At 35.0% G+C, this 26,289-nt stretch overlaps 3 protein-coding genes, 1 non-coding gene and 1 pseudogene across 5 annotated transcripts; 3 read left to right on the top strand and 2 right to left on the bottom strand.

The window, feature by feature from the left end:
- The first annotated feature begins 3,609 nt into the window (after positions 1-3,609).
- Positions 3,610-5,898, top strand: LOC121239120 (probable protein phosphatase 2C 24). Its single transcript, XM_041136257.1, has 4 exons — positions 3,610-4,329; positions 4,425-4,745; positions 5,256-5,361; positions 5,462-5,898. The coding sequence occupies exons 1-4, from the start codon at positions 3,823-3,825 to the stop codon at positions 5,785-5,787; spliced, it is 1,260 nt and encodes a 419-aa protein (XP_040992191.1). The 5' UTR covers positions 3,610-3,822; the 3' UTR covers positions 5,788-5,898.
- A 1,959-nt stretch (positions 5,899-7,857) lies between these two features.
- LOC121239121 (methylsterol monooxygenase 2-2) lies at positions 7,858-12,444 on the bottom strand. 2 transcript variants are annotated; one of them, XM_041136259.1, is made up of 7 exons: positions 12,271-12,444; positions 11,094-11,231; positions 9,976-10,121; positions 9,699-9,818; positions 9,360-9,572; positions 9,171-9,251; positions 7,858-8,107 (listed from the first exon to the last, which is right to left on the bottom strand). In XM_041136259.1, exons 1-7 carry the CDS (start codon positions 12,298-12,300, stop codon positions 8,026-8,028), a joined length of 810 nt encoding a protein of 269 aa, XP_040992193.1. In that variant the 5' UTR covers positions 12,301-12,444; the 3' UTR covers positions 7,858-8,025. The 2 variants fall into 2 exon arrangements, with proteins under 2 accessions (XP_040992193.1, XP_040992192.1); XM_041136258.1 differs by having other exon boundaries at positions 11,094-11,252; positions 12,271-12,438.
- A 4,198-nt stretch (positions 12,445-16,642) lies between these two features.
- On the bottom strand, positions 16,643-19,611 carry LOC121239118 (eukaryotic translation initiation factor 3 subunit G-A). Its single transcript, XM_041136256.1, has 2 exons — positions 19,278-19,611; positions 16,643-17,400 (listed from the first exon to the last, which is right to left on the bottom strand). The coding sequence occupies exons 1-2, from the start codon at positions 19,609-19,611 to the stop codon at positions 16,865-16,867; spliced, it is 870 nt and encodes a 289-aa protein (XP_040992190.1). The 3' UTR covers positions 16,643-16,864.
- A 3,992-nt stretch (positions 19,612-23,603) lies between these two features.
- TRNAV-CAC lies at positions 23,604-23,677 on the top strand. The gene has a single exon. It is a non-coding gene; the product is annotated as a tRNA-Val (tRNA).
- Positions 23,678-23,902: 225 nt separating this feature from the next.
- LOC121239119 lies at positions 23,903-24,735 on the top strand (annotated as a pseudogene).
- Positions 24,736-26,289: the final 1,554 nt, after the last annotated feature.

The following is a 26,289-nucleotide window of genomic DNA, read 5'->3' as shown; positions in this document are numbered from 1 at the left end:
TATATATATATTTATATATATATATATATATATATATATATTACCATCATGTCTGGCCTGCAAGCACATCTGGCTTTTGGAGACGAGCTCAATGGCCAAGGATTCATCCTTCTCCCGATTCCGGTGCAAAAGATTATCCACATTGTGTATGGCATGCACGTCACGTGCATAGTACATGCCATGCACTTCACTGATTTCATTCATCATTCTTTTTTCTTTTTGTGTAGAAATGTATCAATGAAATAAACAAATAATAAAAATAATTGATTTGATGGGAAAAACTTATCTAGCATTTGGAGACAATCTCGTGAGCCAAGGAATTTGAACTTTTGTAGATGATCTTGACAGTCGTGAGTAAGAGAATATCCTTTTCCCAACTTTTGTGTATTGATCTGTGGCGAGGAGGTTTTAAGCAGGTGGAGTTCCCGTGGGCTAGCAGTGGTGAAGAGCTCTAGAAAGGTCAGGAACCACCACGCCGGCAATAGACAATGCCGATGAGCCAAGTGGTTGTCAATTGCTGGATCTTCACGAACAGACTACAATGGAGCTATCTTCCCGTGGTGTGAAAGTTGAAGAGATCTTATATGGTTCTTGGAGATGATCTTGTGAATTGCGGAATTCCCCTATTCTCCTTCCCGGCATTAAGAAATCACAGTTTGCATGCAATCACGTGGTAGTTGAGATGTGAAAATCACGTTTGAAGTCTGTAAAGATTCCACAGACGGCGTCATTGTTAATTACGTGTTTCATACCACCAACTACACGGATGACCTGCAAAGAATGAAGGGGCGGCACTGGTTGCCCTGGGGACACTCCGATCAAGTCAGTGACACAGTATGAGAATAAATGTATGTAAAGAAGAAGTGAATCAAGTTGAGTTTTAGTTACCTATTGCAGGTTATTTATAGAAGTTATTTATTTGGAGTGATAGAGTCAAATTTACTTTGAAATATTTTCCTTTTAGGAGTTTGAATATATCTCCTATTAGGAGGCTGAGTCATCATTAAGAGTCCGAGTCATATTCCTCTAAGAAGTCTGAGTCCCTTCTTAACTTTATCTCTTAGCTAAACTTATAAATCTCAAATATTCATTCCAGCAAAATTTGCTCATTAAGAATTTACCGATGGACTAAACTACAAATCTCTTGAAAATTGTAATTCAATGATGAAATGTGTGAAAAAGTACAAATCTAAGGACTTTCGCCATAATGAACAACGAGAAGTTAGGGCCTAGTTATATAATTAAAGTTGTGATTGGATGTTAAAATAAGTTGAATTAAATTGAGTTGAGATGATAAAATATTATTAGAATATTATTTTTTAATATTAGTATTATTTTAAAATTTGAAAAAGTTGAAGTATTTATTATATTTTGTATTGAAATTTAAAAAAATTGTAATGATGTGTTGAGATAAGTTAATGATCTAAACAAATTTCGCCAACACATACCTTTGATATTTGTATGTATACTATTACCAAATGTATAATGTTAGATATAATTATAAATTGTACAAGTATCTCGCACTTATTTTGAAATTAACTAGAATTCATTATTAAAAATTTAATTTTTCATGTGAATCTTACATTTATTATTTTTTCAAAAGAATATACGAAATTTGAACACTTTACGATTGTAATTCTCATTTTTCTTATAAAATTCATAAAAAAAAAAAAAAAAAAAAAAAAAAAAAAAAAAAAAACAGAAGTGCCTATTCCTATTTTTTTTTGCCCATTCAGCAAACTGGACGAATAATAAATCTCTAGAGTTTAAACGAGATTTTAATTGATTGTTTAGTAGATTTTTTATTCTATTATAATCACGTTAAAATATAATTATGGAAGCAGCATACTTGCATGATGACATAAGATTAAAGAAAAAGTCCACGTGAAATAATACTTTTTGAGAGATATTATTAACATGGACCCCATAATAATGATGAAGCATTGGAGGATATTTATATTTTAAGTTTTGCATATATAAAAATGTTTTGGCATCCGAATTTGGAATCTGAATTTGTGTTTTGAATGAGATTTTTTTTATTTAATAATTAATGAAGTATATAATATTGTGAATTTTTTATTTTTTTAAAAATATTTATGATGATTAAAAAAATATATTAAAAAATAAATAAATTAAAAATAAAAAAAAAAAAACTAATTTTACATTTTCGGTGTATTGTTGGCTACAGTACTCTTTGCATATATAACTATAACAACTTTTACTAAAATGTGGTCCCTCAATCATAAGATACCCCTTCATGTATCTACTAATAATATAATAAATTATATTATATTAAAGTAATTTCTTTTTAAAAAAGAAGAATTTTGAATCTTAAAATATGAGTATTAAAGTTTTAAAAATTATAATCTTATTTATTTTAATAATGGTATGGTATGATCGCCATTTTAAAAAGGTTGCTCGAAATCAGATAAACTATAATGCGAAGGAATTCGGTGGCCGACCATCGAAATCCGATAGCCGGCAACCATTTATTGGTTTTTTCTTTTAAAATAAAATTAGTTGTATTTGATGAGTATATATTAATATTTTAAAAATAATATTTATAGTTACATTTTTTAATAATGATATTTACAATGCATAAATATTGTATATCTTTTTAAAGAAAATAATTAAATATAAATTTAGGACGAAAAGATTGATTTCTTAAAGATATATTCCAAAATTTTCTTTTTAAACAAAAAAATTAGGGACCCTTGCACAGGCTGTATCTAATTACTCCGTATGAAACCCAGAATTTCGCTTGCTGAGGTTAAGAATGAAATGTATTGTTAAAAATTATTTTTTTTTTTATATAAATTTTGTATTTATTTATTTTTTTGATAGATTATTAAAATTTATTTTTTTTGATAGATTATTAAAATTACGTTTAAATATTAAATTCAGTTGAATTGAATTAAATTGAAATAATAAAATATTATTTTTTAATAATAATATTATTTAAAAATTTAAAAAAATTAAATTATTTATTATATTTTATATTAAAATTTTAAAAAATTATAATAATAAAATGAGTTTAGGATTAAACTTATTCTAAATATCATTTCAGACGTAACGTCGCCGAACCAGTCGTGTCAATGCAGAGTCTGCGAGTTCGACACGTGTCAAGACATGGGAACGGTTCCACAGATTTTTAATATTCTATTATAATTAGTCGTGAACGATGTGGACGTTCGACCCCACAGGTGAAAACCAAAGCTGATACGTCGAACGATTTCATTGGACCACGAATAAAGTTGGAATTTTAAAATATTGTATTCTACGATGTTGACACGTGGTAGAAATCAAAATCGAAAAAAGGGGGTTTTTAAAAGCCAACCTCCGAAGCCTGCCTTAGTACCCACATGCGTGGCAGGAAAGGAAATTCACCTAACCCAGGTGTTCTACTTCTATTGGACCACGTACAGCCGTAGAACACGTGTTTGACGTGGACAGCAGAGAGGGGCAGTGGGAGAGAAGATCAACGGTGGATACCAGTTAGTTTTGGCGGACGGGCACTACGTCACGTACAACAGTACGTGTTCGGGCAGCCCGTGATAATGACCGGCAGATGTCCTTGGTCACCAGAGCAAAGAGAAAAAGACCCTGCCGGGAGTCGTTTTAAAGCTACCTCATTAGCGCGCGGGCGTTTCTCTCTCATCTTTAATTTTCATTGTAGCTCACAAATCAATCCAGTCGTTAGTTTTCAAGCTTTCTTTTGCAGCAAGGTGAAATCTGGGATTTGTGATGTAATTTGGAGACTTCTGACTCTTGCTTCTATTAGAGGTTTTTCCATTCGGTGGTAGGCGCTTAAATTTTTTGAGAATGGCGAAGATCTGCAGCGGACTGGTGAGTGAGAATGAAGCTTCTACTCCGTGCGACCGGGGCTCTCGAGCGGCGCGGCGGAGGAGAATGGAGATCAGAAGGTTCAAGTTTGTGCCCTCACCGGAGATGGAGGAAGGCCAGAAGCGTCAAAAGCTAAACGTCTGTAGGCCGTCGTTTTCTCGGGTCTGCGGAAACGCTGTGGAGAACTCCGCTTCGGATGAGGAAAAACAACTGGTTGTTGTGGAAAGCGGGAGAGCGGAGGCAAAAGAGATCTCAATTTCGAATCAGGCTTTAAATCTTTCGTTTGCGACGGGGTGCTCCTCTCCGTCAGACCGTGTGGTTCCAGAAGTTTGCGATGAGTACCCGAAGTTCGGCTTTGCATCTGTTTGCGGAAGGCGTAGAGACATGGAAGACGCAGTGGCAATCTACCCTTCCTTTTGTCTACGGGACCGCGAAATCACCGAAATGCATTATTTCGGAGTTTACGACGGCCACGGTTGCTCTCATGTACGAGCCTCGCTTTGTGATTCAATTGAAACAAATCTGCAAAAATTTAGTCTTTGATTTTTCACTCAAAAATGTTGGCACTTTCTTTTCTTTAGGTAGCGACGAACTGTAGAGAGAGGTTGCATGAACTGGTGAGGGAAGGGTTGGAAAGCGAGGATCCTTCACCAACGGAGTGGAAGAGCGTGATGGAGCGAGGGTTCAGAAGGATGGACAAGGAGGTGATTGCGTGTAACGAGAGCATTTTTGGAGCCACCAAGTGCCGGTGCGAGCTTCAGTCCCCCGAGTGCGATGCGGTTGGATCTACGGCGGTTGTTGCGATCGTAACTCCCGATAAGATCATTGTCGCCAACTGCGGCGACTCCAGAGCCGTGCTTTGCCGTAACGGCAAGCCTGTTCCTCTCTCGTCTGATCACAAGGTAACTTCAGCGTCCCCTCTTCTTCACTCCTGCTTTTAGCATTATTGCTTTCTCTCTCCGAAACACACCTAGAGCCAACTGATAGAAATAAATAAACAGCAGCAGATACTTTGAATACTCGTTGATAAAATGGAATTGGAATTGTGTGGTCTGTGCGGTCTCTGAGGGAAACCTGGAAACGGAATCCAATGAATGATATTGGTCAGTTTCCATTTAATGAAATCCGGCACGTCCCTAGTAGAGGGGTGGAAACGATGAAAAACATTCCTTTCCGGTATTCTTATATCAGTTTCTCAGTAACCGAACGGAACTTAAAAGCATTGAGGCTCCATTAAGATGACAGATAGGTACTTCACGCGTGTTCACCGTGTAGTAATGCACTCTCAGGTTCTGATCGTTGCAGCTCATTAGACGTATCTATTTCTAAAAATAACAAATAATAAGATTATTCTTTTAAGTGATATTGAAGAGCAAGCTAAGCGTGATTTTCCTCGTGATGCGTGCTAACAGCCGGACCGTCCAGACGAGCTGCGTCGGATCGAGGCCGCGGGTGGTCGAGTCATATACTGGAACGGCCCACGGGTTCTTGGAGTTCTCGCCATGTCAAGAGCTATTGGTAAGTCCCGACGGCCTAATGAAATCTTGGCGCTCTTGCACTACGCCATGTATGTATGGCATTATTTCTCAAATGCGTCGAAACGTTTTTGTTACTGCAGGTGATAACTATTTGAAACCCTACGTGAGCTGCGAGCCGGAGGTGACGATCACGGATCGGACAGCGGAAGACGAGTGTCTGATCCTGGCAAGCGACGGGCTGTGGGACGTGGTGTCCACCGACACGGCATGTGGGGTGGCCAGTAAGTGCTTGCGAGGGAAGGGCCAGGTGCCTCCGTGTTCGCCCCGTGGGCCTGCAGTGGGCCTGCTCGAGACCTCCGACGAGACGTGCTCGGACGCGTCGATGTTGCTGACGAAGCTGGCCTTGGCTAGGCACAGTACCGACAACGTTAGCGTGGTGGTGGTGGACCTCAGAAGGGACACGTAGCGATATACCATAGGGTTGGTTATTCATGGCATGCTAGTCTTGGGCTGGGGATTTTGTGATTGGATCGGATTTTTCTTTTCAAAAAAAGAAAAAAAAAAGAAAATTCCAAGAGAAGGGAATGGTTTGTTGGGCTCTGAGAATAAATACCATTATTAGATGATTGGGATGAGACATTAGATAATTAATAGATTTATAAATAAAATATAATAAATAATTTTTAATCATCTAATGATATATTATAGGATAATGAAAAGATTTTAAAAATTGAGATGATGAGTAGTATTATTCTTATTATATTAGCTACTGAGAAATTACTCTATTATTTTTGTTCAATTCGAACGAGGTATTTCAAATTTTTAAAGCTTTTTAAAGTTGATTATATTATGTTTGGATTTTAAAAATGTAGAGATAAGCTGTTATTTTAATTTAGTTAATATCAATAAAATATTCACAAAATTAAATAATTTTTAATGATATATCATCGTAACCTCCAAGTTTCAAAATCAGTGTACTTACTTTCAAGAAAATCACGAAACCTTGACTTGATTAACAAAAATAGATAAGCCCATGTTTATCTTTCTTGTACTTGAAATTCTCGTATTCATTCTAGTAGATAATAAAAATCTTATTCATCATCTTCATTCAATACATAACATATAATTTTTTTATTTTTTTCTCTTATTATATATATAATATATAGATAATAAGTAAAAAAATTTAATTAATTTATGAAGAATAAAATTAATAAAAAAATAAATATAGCTTGTGATGTGTAAAAGTGATGAGTTGCAAAGCTAGTAAATCAAAGTCTAATAATTAGAAGCTGGGGAAAACTTTGGAAAAAGATTAAAACCCATCACTCTTTTACAATTTACTTGTAAATTTGTTTTTAAGTTTAGGATATTATGAGAAAGCATAGTTGCAAGGGTATCATTATTTTACAAAACCAATATTATAAAATAAAACTGTAGAAAAAAAAAAAAAATTTGTTAACAGTTGTCTCTATCTATCATTGAAAATTGAGTTGAACTTCAAAGGGAGATAGTCCCTAACAAAAAATGGAATTATTCGCACTTTGTCCCAACTGACCAGGAGGGTAAGGTACAGGAAGAAACTATTAAAAATTAAAAAATAATTTGTACAGTCCAGAGAGCTCTTTGAAAAAATAATATCTAAGCTCGCATGAAAATTTTAATTTTTTATGATGAGTTCTTTTTCTTTTTCTTTTTCCAAAATCTTGCATGATACATAGCATTACTCTTAAAAAAATATATAAGCAGAATTTTATCTTTTTTCAAAAGAAAAACAGGACTTGCTGAAAAAAGAAAGAAGGTGGACGAATAAAGGAGAGAACAATAAAAATCTTGGATTATTCATCTTGTGGATAAGATAAGATCTCCGCCTTTGACGAAGAATAATTATTTTCATCAATTATTATTTATTACATACACCTCATGTTTCACATTCTATAAAAAAATAAAAAATAAAAGTTATCAGGTGTGAAAAGTAGAGATGAATAATCGTTGATACATAGTAAAACCTAGTCAGTGAAAACATAGTGATAGATTTGTTCCCTTTTTTTAGAACAAATCTATCACTGTGTTTACTTTGATTTAACACTTTTTTGGAACACATTTTTTTCTTTCGAGAAATAATATTTACAGTCGTGAAATGCACAAGTGTCGCGCACTTTCTTTGAAAAAATTGAATAAATATAAAACCCACATAAAAAAAATTAATTTTTTTAATAGTAGATTTCACTCTTTTTCAAAACGATTGCGTGACACTTATGCACTCCACGACTGTATGTAACATTACTCTTTCTCAATTCCATATTACCAACTTTGAAATAGCCCCACGTAGAACAAAATTTGAAAAAAATGACTAATGAGCATTAACAATTTAGGAGGTCCACCGTATGGGGGAATTAAAATTCCAAGGTTTCACATTAAATTATTAACTGGGTCACTTGGGCGCAATAAATATGGAATTACCTTCCAGCAACCAAAAAAAAGCGGGGGGGGGGGGGGCATCTATTTCATTTTATGTGATCTAGCAGGACAAAAAATGTCCGAATAAAGCTTTCCGCTGATTCCACAAAACAGCAATCTAACAAACAAAAAAGTGGTTTCACACAAGACGAGAGAGAGACCAAGGATAGAACAAGACATCTAAAATGGTTTTAAATGAGGAAGCACCATCTTGATGCCCGGGTATTTAGAAAAGACTTTCCGCTGTTTACTTTTGCTTGCTGTCATCTTCGACTCCACCATTCTTCAGAGCTTTCAACCTTCTGTAACCCTTATCAGTTCCAAATACCCTGAAAAGTCATAAAGAAGAGGCATCATATGTGGTTGGGTATACAGTTACTTGCTATGCTCCAGGTGTTTATGACTGGAATGAAAAGAACCAACAGAAAATTCATGTTTCAATCTCCTTAATTACTTCTTTGAAACCAAGTTTGATTACAAGGGGAAGTGACACCAAACCAGAAGAAAGGAATGATGTCAGATGTTCACAAAGCATGTCACTGTTTCACCGTACTGAGTTCTCTCTATGTTATGGCAGACACCTTTTCCATCATAGTCTTTGTTAACGTTAAAGAGAAATGATGATAACCATGAGCATCAGATTCTGGGAAGCAATGCGCCACAAAATAAAATCTTTACCAAAGAGACTGGGGATCACTTAGTGAAAGCATGGAGAAAATAAATTTACTACCTTATTCCTAAGTTCCAGATATGTACCATTAAAATAGTGAGGGACTCAATAGACCACTAACACGGTTAATCCCAGATATGGTCAGTAGGTAAACCTTATGAAATTCACTTCTCAGTGACATAATCCTAGTATTTATAATAAAATTATCAGACAACAGGTCTTGAACGACAATTTGCATGTGTATTTCTGTGCATCCATGTCAACAAAGAAGGCCGAACAGAATTTAGGCGGCCTTCTTTGCCTTTGCACAACCTTCTGACAACAGGCCTTGTACAACTATGTGTACGTGTATTTTATTGCATCCAGGAAAACAAAGACGAGTGGGGCATTCTATAACGAGCAAGATCAACTCACAGAACTTTTTTGGCAAGTAAGATCACCTTGCAGAACTAGTACTCTGATGCCACGGACCATATTCTACATACAACTTATAATTGCAAATATCTAGAAAGATCACGGTTTAGCAAGCAATATGGTCAAGCATTGGTACTCATCTAAATTATTATTACATCCTCCATGTAACATTGTTTTCCTTTTCCCCTCCCTTTTCCTCACTTCTTTTCTTTCCTACCAATTACATTTGAGAGAATCAACTACAGTAGTAGAAAGATTGATTTCAAATCGGCAAAGACAAAACTCAGAGACACTAAAAAAGATCTTACCAGTCCATGTAAGTAAAAGTTGACGAGTAGTTTCCAGACTTAGTAAAAAGCAAACGGTGGTGATAGTCATGAAAATCAGATCTGAAAAATAATGGAACAAGCACTTCAGATGAAAAGAAAGGTCAATTATGGGCATTTGACCACATTCATGATGCCAAGTGAACCAAAAAGTGGAAAACCTACACTCACCCCCCGTACAAAGGCAAGAAGTTTGAGAGGCTCCATGGAAAATGGTAACCACAATGTGCCTCAACAGTCTCCAAGACTCTCAGTACCATCCATAGCCACAGAGTTATCAAATGGGGTCCAGTGATAGCAGGACCAACAATGGTAGCAAAACCAAGAAAGAGTATCTCAGCAGGGTGAGCATATTCTGAAGTCAGTCCAAAAGGTGTGGCATATCTGTACATGTTAATAATACCATAAGAGCAACAAAATAAGCACCTAACAAAAAGATTATTATAAAACTAAACATTTGTATTTGATAAGTTAAAAAACTAAACACTTGATAAAGCAACTTGCACATACTCGTGGTGGACACTGTGGACATGCTTGTACAACCATTTTGTATGCAGAACCCGGTGTCCCCAATAGAATACAAAATCCTCAAGGATGAAGTAGAATAATATCTGTGTTAAAACTACCTTCCTGCAGAACCAAAAGCAGATATCTTGCTGACAACGCTTTTTAAGAAAGATGGAAATTTTTACATGTCCAAGGAAAAATTCATGGGGCTACATACAATAATAGCAATAGCAATATATATCTGAAACAAAGCTATAGTATATAAAGAACCTGAAAATACCAGGACGGCAATGGTAGGCTACTTTGCATGCCCATGTATTTGAAGACGGGATATGAGACAAGCATAACCGGAAGATTGACACCAAAATGATAGAGTACTAGGCGAGTAATACATTTCTCCTGAGCTGCTGGACTATTATTTTTCGTCTGTTTACAAAAATAAACAAACAATGATTCTAAACGATATAAATTCAACAAGGAGACAGAGAGAGAAATTTAAGTTGATTGCACCGAGAAGGATCAGCATAGCTGTACTATTTACCAATTAGTGGCAGCTATAAAAATTGCAAATGGAAAAAGTTTGGGTATGCAATAGCAGGGGACAGCATGATATTTCTTCCTTAAAGCTGCTCTTTATACATTAATCATGCCCGTAATGCTATCACTAACAAGTATTACTGCGAACCAAATAAGAATTATATACTCAAACTATGAATATATCTATATTGGTTCCCATACCATTGATATACATCAATATGCACCATATGCAAGTAACAAGAAATTGACACAAGATTTTCAATAGGAGGGGTTATTCCCTTTGATAGAGCCTGCAAACAGGAATCTGTGGCATCTTGAAGACGCAGTTGAACTGTTTCTAAGACAGAACAACTTTCAATTGGAACTTCAAAACAATTTTGCCTGGTCAGCTTTCAGAGAAAAGTGTTATTAAAAGGAAAGAAACAAACATTGAACTTTGGTAGTATCTCCACAGAAATGCCGACACCATTCTATTGTAGAAAATAAACATTGCACGACATGGCAGCAACCTATCTTATATATGCATTAATTTTGTGCTAGAATGTTTTACAACATTTTGCTGCCATATATCTCAAAAAAGAAATGCTACTTATCATCCCCACACCACACATCAACATGTGATTTGTCATTTTTATCCTTCTACTTAAACATACATATTTACACATCAATATGTGTGTTTAAATAGAATGGAAAAAATGACAAATCATATGCTGGTGTGTGGGGTGGGGGATGATAAGTAGAATTTTTCATCTCAAAATCTCTGGAAAGAGTGAAGATTAGTAATGGCATAGAGAAAGAGCTTGAAAAAAATAAGAAACTGCTAAACTACTTCAAAGTAATGGCAAAGAGAAAGAGCTGAACCTGAATTTTGTATCTGTTCAGCCAACCTGCCCTCTCAAGAAATATAAAAGGAAGTCCCGATAAGAAAAAAACACTTTCATGGAGGAAGAAACTTCCCAGACATGCCAGTTGAAAGTCATTGAAATGTGTGGTCAGATACTGCATCACCAAAAGGAAATTCTACAAAGTTAAAGCAATAGTTCATAACAACTAAAGACTACAAGTGCATAGATAATTATGTCCATAGCTAGAAAAATCAGTACTGCACAAATCAAATTGGTGAAATCAGACTCGAATTCCTTTATCCATTGAACTTCCAGAAAAATTCTGACCATTCATATTGATGAAAATTTGGTTCAACTGAAACTACTTACTATTTTTTTAAAAAAAATACGAGCTCATTTTTAAAGAAAGAGGGAAGCACAAATAGTAATTCCTCCTCCTTAAAAAGACTAGAGAAAGTAAAACAGAACCGACACAACTAACAGGCTTGTGCGTCTAAGCTTCAGATCAAAGGCCAGAGGACTGAAATGAGCAAATTTGGCATATTCAAAACTGCATAAGGTCCATCATCAGAGTCCAACCTCCAAAAAACTCAATCCCAGTAACAAAAAGAACCAGACAATTTCAATTTCAATTTCAATTTCAAATAATAGGTTCGTAGAGATCTTCAAACGAATTTCACAACTCAATCAAAGCATCTCAACCGTGAGGCCACGAGATACAGGGTTCTAGATTCTCCATTTCTCTGCCCAATACTTTCATGTACGGTTCCTATCAGAATAGACAAAAATCTAAGAAAACGTAACTTCAAAGAACATCTAGGCATTCTATTATTAACAGCGGTTAGAGTCATAGGTATTATCACTGTCAAATAAACTGTGCTCCAAATGTCTCTATCCTTAACCAGGATAGCAAGAAAAAAATGAAAAGGTAACCAAAAAAAAAAAACCTGGAACCTAAATCTTGCGAGGCTGTAACTAAAATTTCCAAGACATTCACAAAACAAGAAATCAAGACAAATTCATTATTTGAACTGCATTATAATTATTATACACCAAACGCTCATACAGTTCGAAAACTAGACAATACCCATCAAGAAACTAAATCTAAGGAGAGAACTACTGCAAAAAACCACTAAGATGAATAGAAAAAGTCAACCCCAAAATTGCCACAGAAAGGGTAGAAAAGGCAGTACCAGCCACCCAGATTCGATGATCGAAGCCATTGCAAGCTTGGGGACTAAAGGCTGAATCTTTTGCTCAGAGCAATGCGAAACAACAACACGAGAGAGAGAGAGAGAGAGCACGTGGAAGGATATGAGAAAGGGTGGCAGGGGCAACCCACGAGAAGAGACAGACTGTCAGTAAGGGAATCAGAGCCCTTCCTTTGGGATTTTATTTATTTATTTCTTTAATTAATAGAAAGAACAGAAGGCCAGTGGTGAAAAAGAGATGGTATGAAATAAAAAAAAAAGAATGAATTATCCGCACGTCGTTTGCTATCTAATGCGGGGGAGAGTGCACTGCACCTCAACCACTGAGTTGATCAGATCATCATCTTCTTGATTGCCACGTAGATAAGATAAAATAAGATAAATTGAAATGAGATTTAAATAATGAATTGAGGTAAAATAAAAATTTAAAATTAAATAAAATATTTTTAAAATATTAATTTTATTTTGAGATTTAAAAATTTTAAATTATTTATTATATTTTATGTAAAAAAAATTTTAAATATTATTCAAACTCAAAAAAAAATTTATTTTAAATTTTAAACTTCTCATTTAATTATTACTCAAACACAAAATATTTTAAAAAAATATGGATAGCTCAGGCCAACCTCAAAATACTTTGGAGGTGACTACTTAACACCTTGAGAGTCATCGTAGCCACTATCGATAGCGGCTATCAGGATGTTCGAACCACCCCAGAATTCTATGAGAGTGGATTTCATGGTGGATGCATCACCACTCCTTACATTTAGCGACGGATGCTCACAACCCTCAGTATATTTAGGAATTTATTTTCTTAATTTTAAAAGCTTTTAATTTGAAGTTTTAATTAAATTCATAAGCATTGCTCTCATTTTTCAAAAATAGATATTCTTTAACATAGAAATCCCAACAAACCATGAAAATAGATATTTGATACTAGAAAAATACTCTATTGTGAAAGAATATCCCATATAACTTTATACAGGAACGTCAACGTACTAACAACATCCTTGGCCCGCAGTGAATAGTTGGGGAAACCAGAGGAGATCAGGAGGAGGACCAGACACGTCACACGATCCCAGCCACCAAAATCATTATAATTGGAGGCTTTTAGAGTTGAGTATAGATACATACGATAAATTTTTACAACATATTTCATAATAATATTATAAGATAAAGATATTTTTATAAAGTAATATTATTTTTATAAAGAATTTTATAAAATTATTTCTTTTTAACACATTGTTATGAAATGTATTATAAAAAATATTATATATAAATCATTTTTCTTTAGAATTGGCGTAGGAAGAAGATGCCATGCAAGCTCATGATGCGTATCTTATGCTTGCGTTTGTTTCAAAAACCAAATTTTTACCTTTACCAAGTATTTTGGAACCGTAAATGGTGCTCTTCTCTTTTATACAAACATAAAAAAATGGGGCCAACATTTTGACGAGAGTTAGGTTAAGTTTGAAACATGGAAGCAGCTGAGCTTATTTACGTGGAGTTTAAATTTAATTCTAACTTAACATCTAAACACAGCTCTCAACTCATTAAATATCATTTTACTCAAGATTTCTTTAAACGTGAGACTTACAATCTTTTTCAATTCAAGACCTCTTTATATGGAAGATTTACAATTTTTTTCAACTCAATATGTCTTTACACGTAGGACTCACAACCTTTTCAATTCAATATCTCTTTACATGCAGGACTCACAATTTTTTTCAACTCAAGACATCTTTACATGCGGGACTCATAACCTTTTTAAACTCAAATTTCTTTACACATGAGATCTACAACTTTTTTCAACTTCTCATAAATATATCTAAACTTATATTAACATTCAAATACATCTAAACTCATTTTAGGTGGACCTTATAAAACTCTCTTAGGTGGATCTTATAAAACTCACTCTACTATCTCAATTCACTACTATTCATAAAGAACTCAACTCATTTCAACTTAACCTTAATGACCAATTGGAACCTGGAATGTGACACCGGATTTTCAAACTTCTTCTAGTACGTCTTTTGTTTTAGAAGTTTGAAGTTTGAACACACATTTTATAGAGAGAAGTTTACATGCCCACTTGGTTTAATACAATATGTTATATATATTTTTAATAAAAAGTATTTTACAATCTAAATAATTACATTAAATCACGTAATTAATTACGTAAATTTTCTTGTGACAGATTTATTTATAGATCAAATATTTCTTTTTTCGGTTTTTAAAAAATTTTATAAACAGTACTAAGGGAAATGGTATTAACTATTTGCAGCAAGATATATGAAAGTAGCTTTTAAGAGTGTAGGTGGGGCAATAACATTTGCTACTAAAGTAGCTTTTAAATTGCATTAACTACTGAAGACTTGGCCCGCAGTGGCTACGTTTGGGTACCAAGAGTACCTCAAGTATTTTCATTACTATTATTTATTTTATTATTACTTTTCACTTATTTTTTTACTATTCATTACTTTCTGCCTACTATTCATTATTCTATCATTATTTTTTCATTACTTTTTCACTACTATTCATAAACATTCTCAACACTTCTCAGGTATTCTCACTATCCAAACATAGATAGTTTAATTTTTCAATAGCTAGAAATGAAAATTTCTAAACGATTGTACGGCCCTAACTAGGGGTATAAGGAGTTTGGTCCGGATTGAAAAAATCCATCGCACCGAATTTTAGACCGATTAGTCTTGATTCCATAAATTATGGACCGAGAAAATTCTATCCGGTCCCGAAGTCTATAAATTATAGATTGAGAAAATTCGATCCGGTCTATAAATTATGGACCGAAAAAAAACTCCTATGTATATATTTTAAAAATATTTTTAATGATTTAATATATTATTTTTATATAATAATTATATAAGTTAATGATATAATTTTTATCTAATTTATTATCATTGACTATATAAATTTTTTTTAATAAGTTAGTTACATAATACACATTAATAATTCATTTAATTTTAATTTAATAATTTAAATAATTTTTTTATTAATTTATTTGAAAAAAAAATAGAAGAAAAAAATAAAAAATAATTAGACTAATTAAGTCGGTCCAGTCTGATCTCTATGAATGTTGGGTCTAGTCCGATCCGAAAAAAAAATGATGAACTAAAAATTTTAATCCATCACCCCAGACTTATGTACACCCCTAATTTAACCTTCACCTAATTATTGTAACAAAATTATTTTTCTATGAAAATACAAAAGATGAATATATATATGTTTTTTTTGTAAAACTTGAAGATTATAGAAATTTTCTGTGTGCATGGTCAAAGTTCATGATGACAGTCAGTGTGTATGGTTGAGGACACGTTATAAGTTGAGCACACATAGAGTAGGTAGTAAGTAGCAGTGGCACGGTGCAGTCTGGTGGAATATATTACTTTTACAGGTTTGCAATGTGCAATGACAGCCATGGCAAGGTTTGCAATCATAGAATCAGCATAGACTGCAATCATTCCATGCGAAAAGCAGCTAAAAAAAGACGTTTAAAAAGGGACGCGATTGAGCCTCAAAGAAAAGACAGCACAACCCATACACGATCATCCATGCATTTGCATTTCTTCGAGTAAAACACCACAAAATCTACTATTGGATTTTTTTTAATAATTAATATTTTGTATATACATTAGTATTAATATTAAAATTTAATATTAAAAAAGAGATAGTTGGATAGAAAATTCATAAAATATTAATTTGATCATTCTACAATGACTCTAAATATGACTAGAGACCTTAAATTACTGTAACTCAAAGTTTCACAAATATTCATTTGACTAGTCTAATATAAAGAGTTCTTTTTTTTTTTTTTTTTTTTGGTGATAAGTAAATGATAATGTTATTAATAAAAAATAGGCAAAGCCCAAGTCAATGCAGGAGTTTTAACTCAAAAAAAGCTAAAATCTGGACTTAGAGTTGACATTGCCAATGCACTTATAAATTAAATTCTAATACATATTGAAACTTGGGAGGCAAAGAAATTAAACTCTAAATAAAGCATTTAATACAACATGCATCAATACTAGATTCTCTCTAATTTTATTTGTTATTTTCTTTATTCCCTAGTTTTCAAAACAGGTGAGTTTTCCAACCAAATCAAATGTATTTCCAGAGGGTAAAGGCATACTATCAGCTGTGTTTCCCTTGGATTCAGCAAAAAGAAAATGAAAAAAATTGTTTCCCCTGCATGTTGTACTGCTAGAATTTGGATATGGTATGGAATAGCATTCCTCTTTTGGTCAAATGTCGAAAGTATTTAGAAGATCACCTTCAGGGCCTTGTTCCCACTTGATACTACTAGTGTCATATCATCCAGTAAGCAAGTCTCGAGTGAAAAAGCACCCACGGACCATGTAGATAGATAACATATCGATTATCGTACTCGAGTTTGAAATACAAAAAGGCACAACAAATCTTGACAAACATTAATTAAACGTAAAACATCTTAGCAGAAATTGCCAAGCACCAAAAACATGTCAAATGTCTTATGAAAAGCTAGGCAAATCCTCAATAGTAGTTGAGAGAGAGAGAGAGAGAGAGTCACCGCAGTCCTTTAATTTGCTCTTGGGGTGGCCCATTCGACTCTAAGGATTAAATTATCATAACCATATCCATTGAGTTTGTTGATGGCTCTCTGAGCATCTTCTCTGTTCACAAAGTTAACAAAACCAAATCCTCTGCTCATACCAGTTTTCTGATCAACAGCAACATAAACACGGCTTACAGCACCAAAAGGTCGGAAAAGCTCAAGTAAGTCTGGCTCCCTTGTGTCCTCTGAGAGGTTAGTGACCCGAACAGAGTTTTCATCATTTCTGCGTCTCATATCAGATCCGGTTCTCTCTGCCCCTGCTCTCTGGCTTGGAGGAACGTATGTTCCCTTGGTTGCCCCAGCAGCAGCAGTTGTGGCTTCTGATACAGCAGGCTTATCAACGAATCCCTCTGCTGGTTGAGCGAGATCCTTGTAAGGGCACCGTGAAGTCCAGTGGTCACCCTTCTTACCACAAGTCCTGCAAACCATGAGGACGGCACCTCCTTTACTAAGTTGAGCCAATGAGTCTCCTCCAGCTTTCGGTTCTTCTGGTTTGCTACCTGTTAGCAGTTTCAAAGTGGTCAGCTGACTTGACAAAGCCAGTATACAAATAGAAGGGATAGAATAAAAAGGGATAGAATAAAAAGGGATATAAGAAGCTTACAAAGTAACGAAGTAAAAGCTAATTACTAATATGACAAATGGAAATAAATTCATAGGTTAAAAAATACTTGCTCGTGGAGGAATGCCGCAACACATAAGAAAGTCAATTCATACACACTTCACATTGTGTCCAAAACAGGTAGTTTACACATTTTGAAGCGTAAATTTGGCATACAACAAACTAGCTGGTGAAATCCGTATACTAGTAAAATCATATTATATTTTGAATGTACACTTCCTGCACAAATAGCGCCATAACTATAAGAATCACTAACCTTTTAATTCTAAGCAAAATGGCAAGGTTGTTGAGCAGAAGAAACGAAAAGTGATTGGGGGTGAGCCATATCTAATCAAGAACAAAGGTTGAGGAAATCTTCCAGAAAGTAGAAACTTTTGAAATTTAGATGGAGACGAAAGAAACATAGGAATAAAATATTTATTTCCTTCTCTTTTTTTTTTTGCTTTTTACAATTCTTTATTAGTGCCTTTTCTAAAAAAAAGGTACAAACAAAAAATCTGAGCAATTAATTTGGGGGGGGGGGGGGGGGGGGGGGGATTCTACATTAAGTCCACTTTTGAACAGAACATAAAAGCCGGGGTGGAAGGGAACCATGTACCCAAACACCACCCTTTCTTTGCTCAGTTCCCAAAAACACCCAGACATGCTTTCTCCAGAAGGATCCTTACCAGCCAGGTACTAGAATGAATCAAAGTTGAATTAATTGAACTTTCCAGTGTCATCTCTCTTCCTTCTTCTCTAACAAAATCTACTATAATTTCTTTGTCGTCACTAACTATTTTGCCTCTAAACAACAGCTCTCATAATCATCAAAACAGCCCCATACATCCTAATTCTGTATCTCTAATTCTAGTCCCAAGCTCTTGTTCTATCAAACGCTAACACAAAAAATATCACTTCTCTCTACCAAATATCAGTAATTGTGTCTTACAAGTTTGTGAAAATAAAATACCAACAAGCTAATAGTTGTATTTCATTGACTACAAGGCACGCGACCACCCTACTATATCTTGACCACAAAAAATAAAATAAAATAATCAAACAAAAACACACGCACAATGATAATGGAAAACTTCCCTTAAGCAAAAAAAGGGATCAAAACATATTGGATGTTCAAAAGAGGTAACCATTGGTCAAGTGAAATAATATCTTAAAATCTATGAGATAAAAACTACAGTTTCTTATTTCATTTATGGCCCTTATGGATATCAGTTTTTAATAAATAGAATAGATTTCCCAGTTTTATTCCGCCCATAATATGTGAATTTTCACAATACGTGAGTGAACAATCAAAACGGTTATTGGGAACTTTTGCTAGCATGCCGCTTATTTTCTTTCCAGCAAAAAAAACTAAATCTTTAATTAAAATCATATTGAGGAAATCATGAAAACTTTTATCGAAGCAATTCCCTAAATTATTAGTATTTAGCAGAGTTTTTTTAGGGATTCGCTCAAATGGAAATTCCTTACTTAGCGTATAGTAGGTTAGAACTCGAAATAGCAAGCCTATTAGTTCCCACAAAAATATTCTCTAATTAGACAATTGTCTTCCCACACAGACCAATACAACGGGTATTCCATCAGGTCTAAATCTAAGCAGTTCCATCACAACCATCCTAGAGCAAATAATCGAGACAGACAGACAATTGCAAACAAAAGTGCGCACGTGTTGTGTGCGTGTGTGACAGTGCGTATGAGAGAGCGAGGCGGGGAGAGAGGGGGGGGGGGGGAGGGAGGGAGGAAGAGAGATTGAACCTGGTGCCCTAGGGCGTTCAAGGAGGATCTCCTCGGTCGAAACCATAGTGAGGCGGCTACCGACGTCCTCGTGGACCGCATCGCCGAACTTGGGCCAGGAGCGGCGTTCGATGGCGCGCTTGCTGAGGCGAGCGTTGGCGAGCTTGCGAGTCCGAGAGGTGGTGGTTATCTTGACCTTGTTGCCATCGTCGTTGAACCTGTACTCTATGACCTTCTTGATACCGTTCTCGTCGGGCCCGATCACCTGCCTCGGAGGCAGCAGAAAGTCCAGGTCCTCCCCGTCGTCCTCCTCCAGCTCCCCCCATCGGAGCTTCGTTTGCTGCGCCGTAGCCATGCCTCCAATTTTCCCAAACAGAGAGAGAGAGAGAGAGAGAGGTGGCTTTGAGATTTGGGAGTTGAAGGAGGTAGGGTTTTCTCAAGTGTGATGGATGGGACTGGAAAGGAGAGACTAGACGTGGTGAACTTTTAGTGGTGGTTGTTGCTCAAACACGTGGTGACCGTCGCACTAGATAACATCTATTCAAATTTTTTTTTTTTTTTTTTTTTTTTTTTTAAATTTAGTTCCCAAGCATTGGGCCCTAAGAGGTTTTTCAAACTCGGTTCATTAATTATGGGCATAATATCATTATTGGGCTAAAGATTTATCTTGCTTAAATGAGGCCCAAAACACTTGGATAACCGCCTGCCTTTTTTTTTTTTTATTTTTTATTTTTGTGTGTGTGTTTTTTTTTTCCCTTCTAGAGTAATCAAATGATTACCTCAGGCATTATGGAATATATAATTTGTTTTTAATTTGTTATATTCTAATTTTTTTTTTATAACAGTTAAATTCTAATTGTTACATTCAAATTAAAAAGTTATATTTTTACAATAATGTTATTGGGTCATATAAAGCTTATCCACATGCCCCTCTTGACTTGATTTCACCACATAATTTATTAAAATGTATCAAAAAAATACAAATACAAAAGAATAGAAAAAACTTAAAATTTCAGTCTTTTCTTAATGTGGTGCCACGTCAAGAGCCCTTTAAAGGAAAATTATTCGTTTCACACAAATAATTGAGGTTAAAGTTATGGAATTGAAAAATTAGAAAAATCATGGAAGGATAAAGGTAGGTAATTTTTTTTTTAAAAATCGTTAAAAAATGAGATTTAGACCCGTTTGAATTGAGAGATGAGATGAGATGAATTGAGATGATTTATAAATAATAGTAAAATTTGTAAATTAAAATTTGTAAATAACAGTAATCTCAACTCATCTCTCAATTCAAATCTAAATCTGTTCTTAAATTTGATTTGTTGGAATTTCATAGATGGAATGGATTTTTCCGGTTAATGTTATCAAATGAGTTGATTCTTCACCTTTTACAGAAATAAAACTAAAGAATTACATCTCAAAAAACATATAATGTTATAAAATCGAGATTCATGAACATCCTTCCCTCCCTTATTACAAAAATCTGCAACACATCAAACCAAATCCATGCCTACCTTATTCTTTCCACTCAAAAAAAAAACAAAAAAACAAAAGCAAAAGAGGAAAAGTGAAAGAAAACCAACATGCCATCCCCTCACGATCCTTTTGATCAAAACCAACAGATTCATATAATTGACAATATTTCATACTGATGCAAAACATGACAAAAGCCACAAACTTTCAGTGGCATCAACCTCAACCATCGCCGCCGCCACCGCCGTGAGCACTACCTTCGCCAGAAGCATCGTTTCTGGCGGCGGTGGATACATGGGCTGCACTCATCATTGCAACAGCCGTGCCAGCATCTGGACCGGCAGCAGTAGTATTGGCACCTCCATCGTGGTCGGTAGAGTTGTCGCCAGGTGCCGTAGAAGCATGTCCTCGGGTTTTGCGGCCTTTCCGGGGCTTGTCGTGGGAAGGTTTCTGCCGGGAAGAGCTAGTACTATCGGAGTCTCCATCGTTGCTTTCCTTCTGCTTGCGGGCTGGGATGCAGAAGCAAATGCTTTTGCACTTCATTACTGGATTAATTGTCAGCAAAAACTAAAATCCAGATAGATGATCACTTCTTTCTCATGGGTTTGTTAATGTTCTGAAACAAACACTTTAAAAGGTTTCAAAAACATTAATTATTACATGATTGCTTGGTTAATAAGTATTGTTGGCATAAAACACGGGATCTTTTTATTAAAAAATAAGAAAAAAATAGTACATTGCATTGTTTAATTATAAAAAGGGAGATGATATATTAAAAAAAAACAATTTATCAGTTATTATTTACCATCTCATACTTCATACTCTATAAAAAATATCTCACTTATAAAAAAAAATATTCATAACATGTATGAGATATGTAATGTAAACAGTTACTGATTTGTAATAAAACTCATGTTATAATCATTTTATTTTAAAAATAGATATATTATATTAAATTACGTCAATTTGTGAATTAATTTTTATTAAATAAAATATTTCTGTGTAAAGTGCTTTTCCTATTGTTTTTTTACTGTTAATACAGACGAAAAAAGGTTAATCTTATAAGTTGGGTCCTAACAAAGTTTACAAATCCTAATTTTGGAATGTAATATATCAATTTTGATAGATAAGATATTAAATGCAAAACTTTTTTGTAAGTTGAGAAGGTAAAAGTATCTTCATCTAAAAATAATGATTTGGATAACTTTTTATGCCTTTCTTTTTCGCCAACTGGCAGCCAGCTATGCAAGAAAACTTCATTTTTAAGATTTTACACAAACCTAAGATGATTGGACTATAGTAATTAACCAAGGTAGCCAAAACGCTATGCAACAAAGGCTTAACACTCAGTTTGATATAGAAATAGTTTTATCATATCTTATTATTATAAATTTTTTAAATTTTTATACAAATTATAATAAATAATTTAATTTTTTTAAATTTTAAAATAATATTAATATTAAAAAATAATATTTTATTTAATTTTTAACTTTTATCTAAAATTATACCATCTCATTTCGTTATTCAAACCGTACTAAAACTTATTACTAATGCTAATAAAGTTTGAGATTCCTTGAAAAAAAAAAAAGGTTTTGGGTGGGTTTAATCTTACAAAAACAGCGCTTGGAATGAACATCTTATTGGAGAAGAAAAATTTTATTTATTAACCTCATATATTATACATTATTTTTTTTTTTTATTAAATATATAATATATGAATGATGAATAAAAAATTTAATTATTTGAAAAAAAAAAATATATGATGTGTTATCTATCAACAGACTCTATTAAAGAAATGGATGCCACCTATTCCTGAAAACACCATGGATTTGATGCAGCTGCACATGCACATCAGCTCATGTTTTCAACACTGATAGACAGGCTGCTGGCATATTCAACGTGTCATTGTCTGACATTAAAATATTTTTTTTTCCTTCACCTTCTTTTGTAAATATTCGAAATGATTCCATTCATCAATTATTATTTATTTTTATATTTTATATATATAGTTTTTTTTTTTAATTTTTTTATTGTGTAAGATATTTTTATAAGATGTAAAGTTATAAATAGTGATTATTAAAAAAAAAATTTCTTCAAAATTTATATCTGTTTAATTCTTTGACAACATATATTTTTTAGGGAAGATGAAGAAATGCACTAAAAAAAATATTCACTGCAATTCTTTCTAGGGGTGCTACTCACCACCCGTTACGAACCCTCCCCGTCCCCTACTCTTGTATGGGCAGAGATGGGAATTTTTTCTCCGTAATCCCCCTTGGTCCATGCAGGGGTAGGGTACCCCGTCCGTTGCACAAGGTGCAGGGGTGGACCTCCATCCTTTAGCCCCCCCTCCCCTCCTCAGCTCCCCCAAACTCAGCGACGTCTATTACAACAAACTCAATCGAGTCCTCTGCCAGCATTTGCTACTTCCATGGCAAACGATATCGATACAGTTAGATCCAGAGAGATTGAGAGAGTTCGAGAGAGATTGAGAGAGTTCGAGAGTCTGGATTTGGGACGAGAGAGTTCGAGAAAGAGAAAGGAATGGGGGCCTTATTAGACATGAGGGAGCGGGGCTGAGCCCCCTCCGTCCCCCGTCTCCGCAACTCTCCTTTCATATGGGCGGGGGCCTTGCCTCCCATCTGTACAGAGCAAATCTCCCACCCCACCCAGGCAGGGGTAGAGTGAACAAGACGATGCAGCGGGTAGCGGGTGCCACCTGCTGCCCACCCCTAATTCTTCCCAACCAAAATAGATACAGCGAAGATTTTTGAGCTATGAGAGAGAAAAAAAAAATTATTAAAATTGAGGCCATAGCAAGGTTTAAATATATTATTAAAATTACGAGTACGTCACCATACAAAGTGAATTGCTGTCTGGGTGGTGTAGTTGGTTATCACGCTAGTCTCACACACTAGAGGTCCCCGGTTCGAACCCGGGCTCAGACATTGTTTTTCTTTTCCTATTCTCTTCTTCATTACAACACTGCACAGTTGTCTCAAACAAAGACATGCACCATCCCTAACTACCATAATGACAAAAACATGATTGTTTGAACAAGAATTCCCCAGCATTCTTAGAATTTGAGAGGAGCTGATCTGCAGGAACCCTCGACATCTTTCATTCAGAACAAGGATCAAAATCAGTTATAAAACAGGGTGGATTCATAAAACATGGTAGTAGAGGTTTTTGGTGGTGTGAAATCCCAACAGCCTTGCAGTTATCACAGATGCAGCCCACTTGCTCTCTGATGTTGGAGGGTTCTCTTTTTACTGTATGGGCTTCAGGTTTGGCGGCAACATCACACTGCAATCGTCTCGAGGTTTTGGGTGCCCTACTATCAGCTAGCGCAGCTCATATGGCTGATCTCTGGGATTTTTAATTTATGAAGCCATTGACAGAATACTTCACAAAGATTCAAAGACGAATAGAACACTCATGTTTGCAACTGCAGCATTTGGATTTATTATCCTCTGTCTGATGTTTGCAGGGCTTGGTTACAATCACTACCACAACCACAATTATCATGCCTGTGGACATTTGGATCATGATGATCATGAGAAAGAGAGAGAATATTCGACGCCGAAGAGAAGACTAACTTGGTGTCAGATTCTCCAGAAAAAAAAAAAAAGAAAAAAAAAAGAAAAAAAAAAAAAAAAAAAGAAAACCAAGATATTAAACATAAATATCCAAGGAGCTTACCTCCATGTTATGACTGATCTGATTCAGTTTGTGGAGGAGGTATCATATGGGCAAAACCAGATTGGTTAGTAGTTGATCTGATTTGTACTCTAATATTTGCAGTTCTTGCTTTAAGTATTATTGTGTTCATGCTCAGAAACATATATGATATATTGATGGAAAGCATTCTGAATTGAGATTGATATTTATGAGCATGAAAATGGCCTCAACTGTAATAAAGGAGCTCAGGATAGTCATGACCAACATGCTTGGGCCAGAACGGCGGGTAAAATTGTATTGCCGAAAATTTAGACTGCGTTTAGATGTTGAGTTGAGTTCAGTTCTTTATAAATAATAGTGAGTTGAGTAGTAAAAAAAGTCATGTGGGGCCATCTAAAATGAGTTTAAAGTGTATTTGGATATTAAGATGAGTTTAAATATATTTATGAGAATTTGTAAAATTGGTGGGACCCATGACTATTCACTGGCAGTGCTTGTTCCCCATCGCGCCAACCTACAATGATATTTTGAAAAAAAAAAAAAAGACTTGTGCTGGCCTGAAGAAAGAAATGAGAGAGAGAGTTGATGGCTTGTCACAGAGAGAGAGATAGAGTTGACAGCAGAGAGAGAGTTTTGGAAAAAAATAAAATAAAGCTGCGAGATCAGCTTTTGTCAGTCTATCTACAGGAACAAAACTCACTGAATTCATGTATAAAAGCAGTTCACTTGGTTGTTTGGATAGTTTAAGGAGTTTAAAGTGGAGGGAACTCAACTGAGTTTGGGAACCAAATACAGCCTTAATTTCACTACAAGAAAATCGATCATTTCCAGCGTTTTTAAGATCACCTCAAATAAAATCGCCGCAAATACTCCTTATTTGCGGTGATTTCCATGTTGCCGCTCAATTCTAGTGCGAAGTTGATACTTGAAGAGGGAAAATTCACTGTTCAATTTTTTGCGGCGACTGTTAATCTATTACGACGATTTTTATCATCGCAATAGGTAATTTTAAACTGTAGCGGCATTTGCTTTCCGTCGAATAGAATAATCGACGCAATACATATTTTTTACGGCGAACATTATCGTCGTAAAAAGTGTATTGTCGCGACAAAAGAGATGCCGACTTGTTTACGTCCAATTACTGGTTATTTCCAGCGAGAGAGAAGCGTCAGAAATAATGTGTTTTCAATATCCCCCGCGGGTGCTTTATTTTTCCCACCCTTCCCGATACTCCCCCTCTCTCTCTCTCTCTCTCTCTCTCTGTTCTCTTTCTCCCTCTCTTTTGTTCTCGACTGCGATTGTCGACTCCGGTGCGATTGTAGCTGCCATATCGCCGCCTTGCTGACGCCGGTGAGTTTGTATTTCATATTTTTGGTCTCCATCCATCTCTCTCTCTCTCTCTCTCTCTCTCTCTCTCGTCTTCGCAAAGTGGTTTCCGATTGTCAGTGCCACTGGCTTCTCGCCAACACCGGTGGGTTTCTCTTTTACTATTTTAGGCTCAATCGATCTATCTCTCTCTCTCTCTAACCACTTATTGGTGACCCCCTTCTCTCTACATAGAACAACCATTTTCGTTTTTCATTACTTTGATTTGGTTGCATTAGGTCATGAGAAATGTTTTCCATCCACAGAGCCCTAAGGAATCGAGCCCCTATGTGTCCCTAATTTCTTGCCTAATTTCAACCTGATTTCTATAGTTTTCTTTATAATTTCGTGCTACACAGTGTTATATAGTGTCTGTAGTGACTTTATAATTTTGTTTTAATGAGATTTTCATTTTTTAATTTGTAGAAGGTGTTCACAATAATTGTACATGTTTACGCCTATACCAATTGCTTTTCTTTATGGATTCACATTTGATTTCTACTTGACCATATGT

Source organism: Juglans microcarpa x Juglans regia, chromosome 7D (assembly GCF_004785595.1).
Source record: "Juglans microcarpa x Juglans regia isolate MS1-56 chromosome 7D, Jm3101_v1.0, whole genome shotgun sequence".
Taxonomy (NCBI): Eukaryota; Viridiplantae; Streptophyta; class Magnoliopsida; order Fagales; family Juglandaceae; genus Juglans; species Juglans microcarpa x Juglans regia.
Note: the sequence above shows the minus strand (reverse complement) of the source record. Positions and strands in the feature narration are given on the sequence as shown.

What these genes read in the sequence shown, in the direction of transcription:
- LOC121239120 (XM_041136257.1), top strand. Translation starts at nt 3,823, where the DNA reads ATGGCGAAGATCTGCAGCGGACTGGTGAGTGAGAATGAAGCTTCTACT. An exon ending in ACGGCCACGGTTGCTCTCAT is followed by an intron (nt 4,330 to 4,424) that starts GTACGAGCCTCG and finishes TCTTTTCTTTAG; the next exon opens with GTAGCGACGAACTGTAGAGA. An exon ending in CTCTCTCGTCTGATCACAAG is followed by an intron (nt 4,746 to 5,255) that starts GTAACTTCAGCG and finishes GCGTGCTAACAG; the next exon opens with CCGGACCGTCCAGACGAGCT.
- LOC121239118 (XM_041136256.1), bottom strand. Translation starts at nt 19,611, where the DNA reads ATGGCTACGGCGCAGCAAACGAAGCTCCGATGGGGGGAGCTGGAGGAG. An exon ending in TGAACGCCCTAGGGCACCAG is followed by an intron (nt 17,401 to 19,277) that starts GTTCAATCTCTC and finishes AACTGCTAACAG; the next exon opens with GTAGCAAACCAGAAGAACCG.
- LOC121239121 (XM_041136258.1), bottom strand. Translation starts at nt 12,300, where the DNA reads ATGGCTTCGATCATCGAATCTGGGTGGCTG. An exon ending in TTCTTGCCTTTGTACGGGGG is followed by an intron (nt 9,252 to 9,359) that starts GTGAGTGTAGGT and finishes ATTATTTTTCAG; the next exon opens with ATCTGATTTTCATGACTATC. An exon ending in ACTTTTACTTACATGGACTG is followed by an intron (nt 8,108 to 9,170) that starts GTAAGATCTTTT and finishes ATGACTTTTCAG; the next exon opens with GGTATTTGGAACTGATAAGG.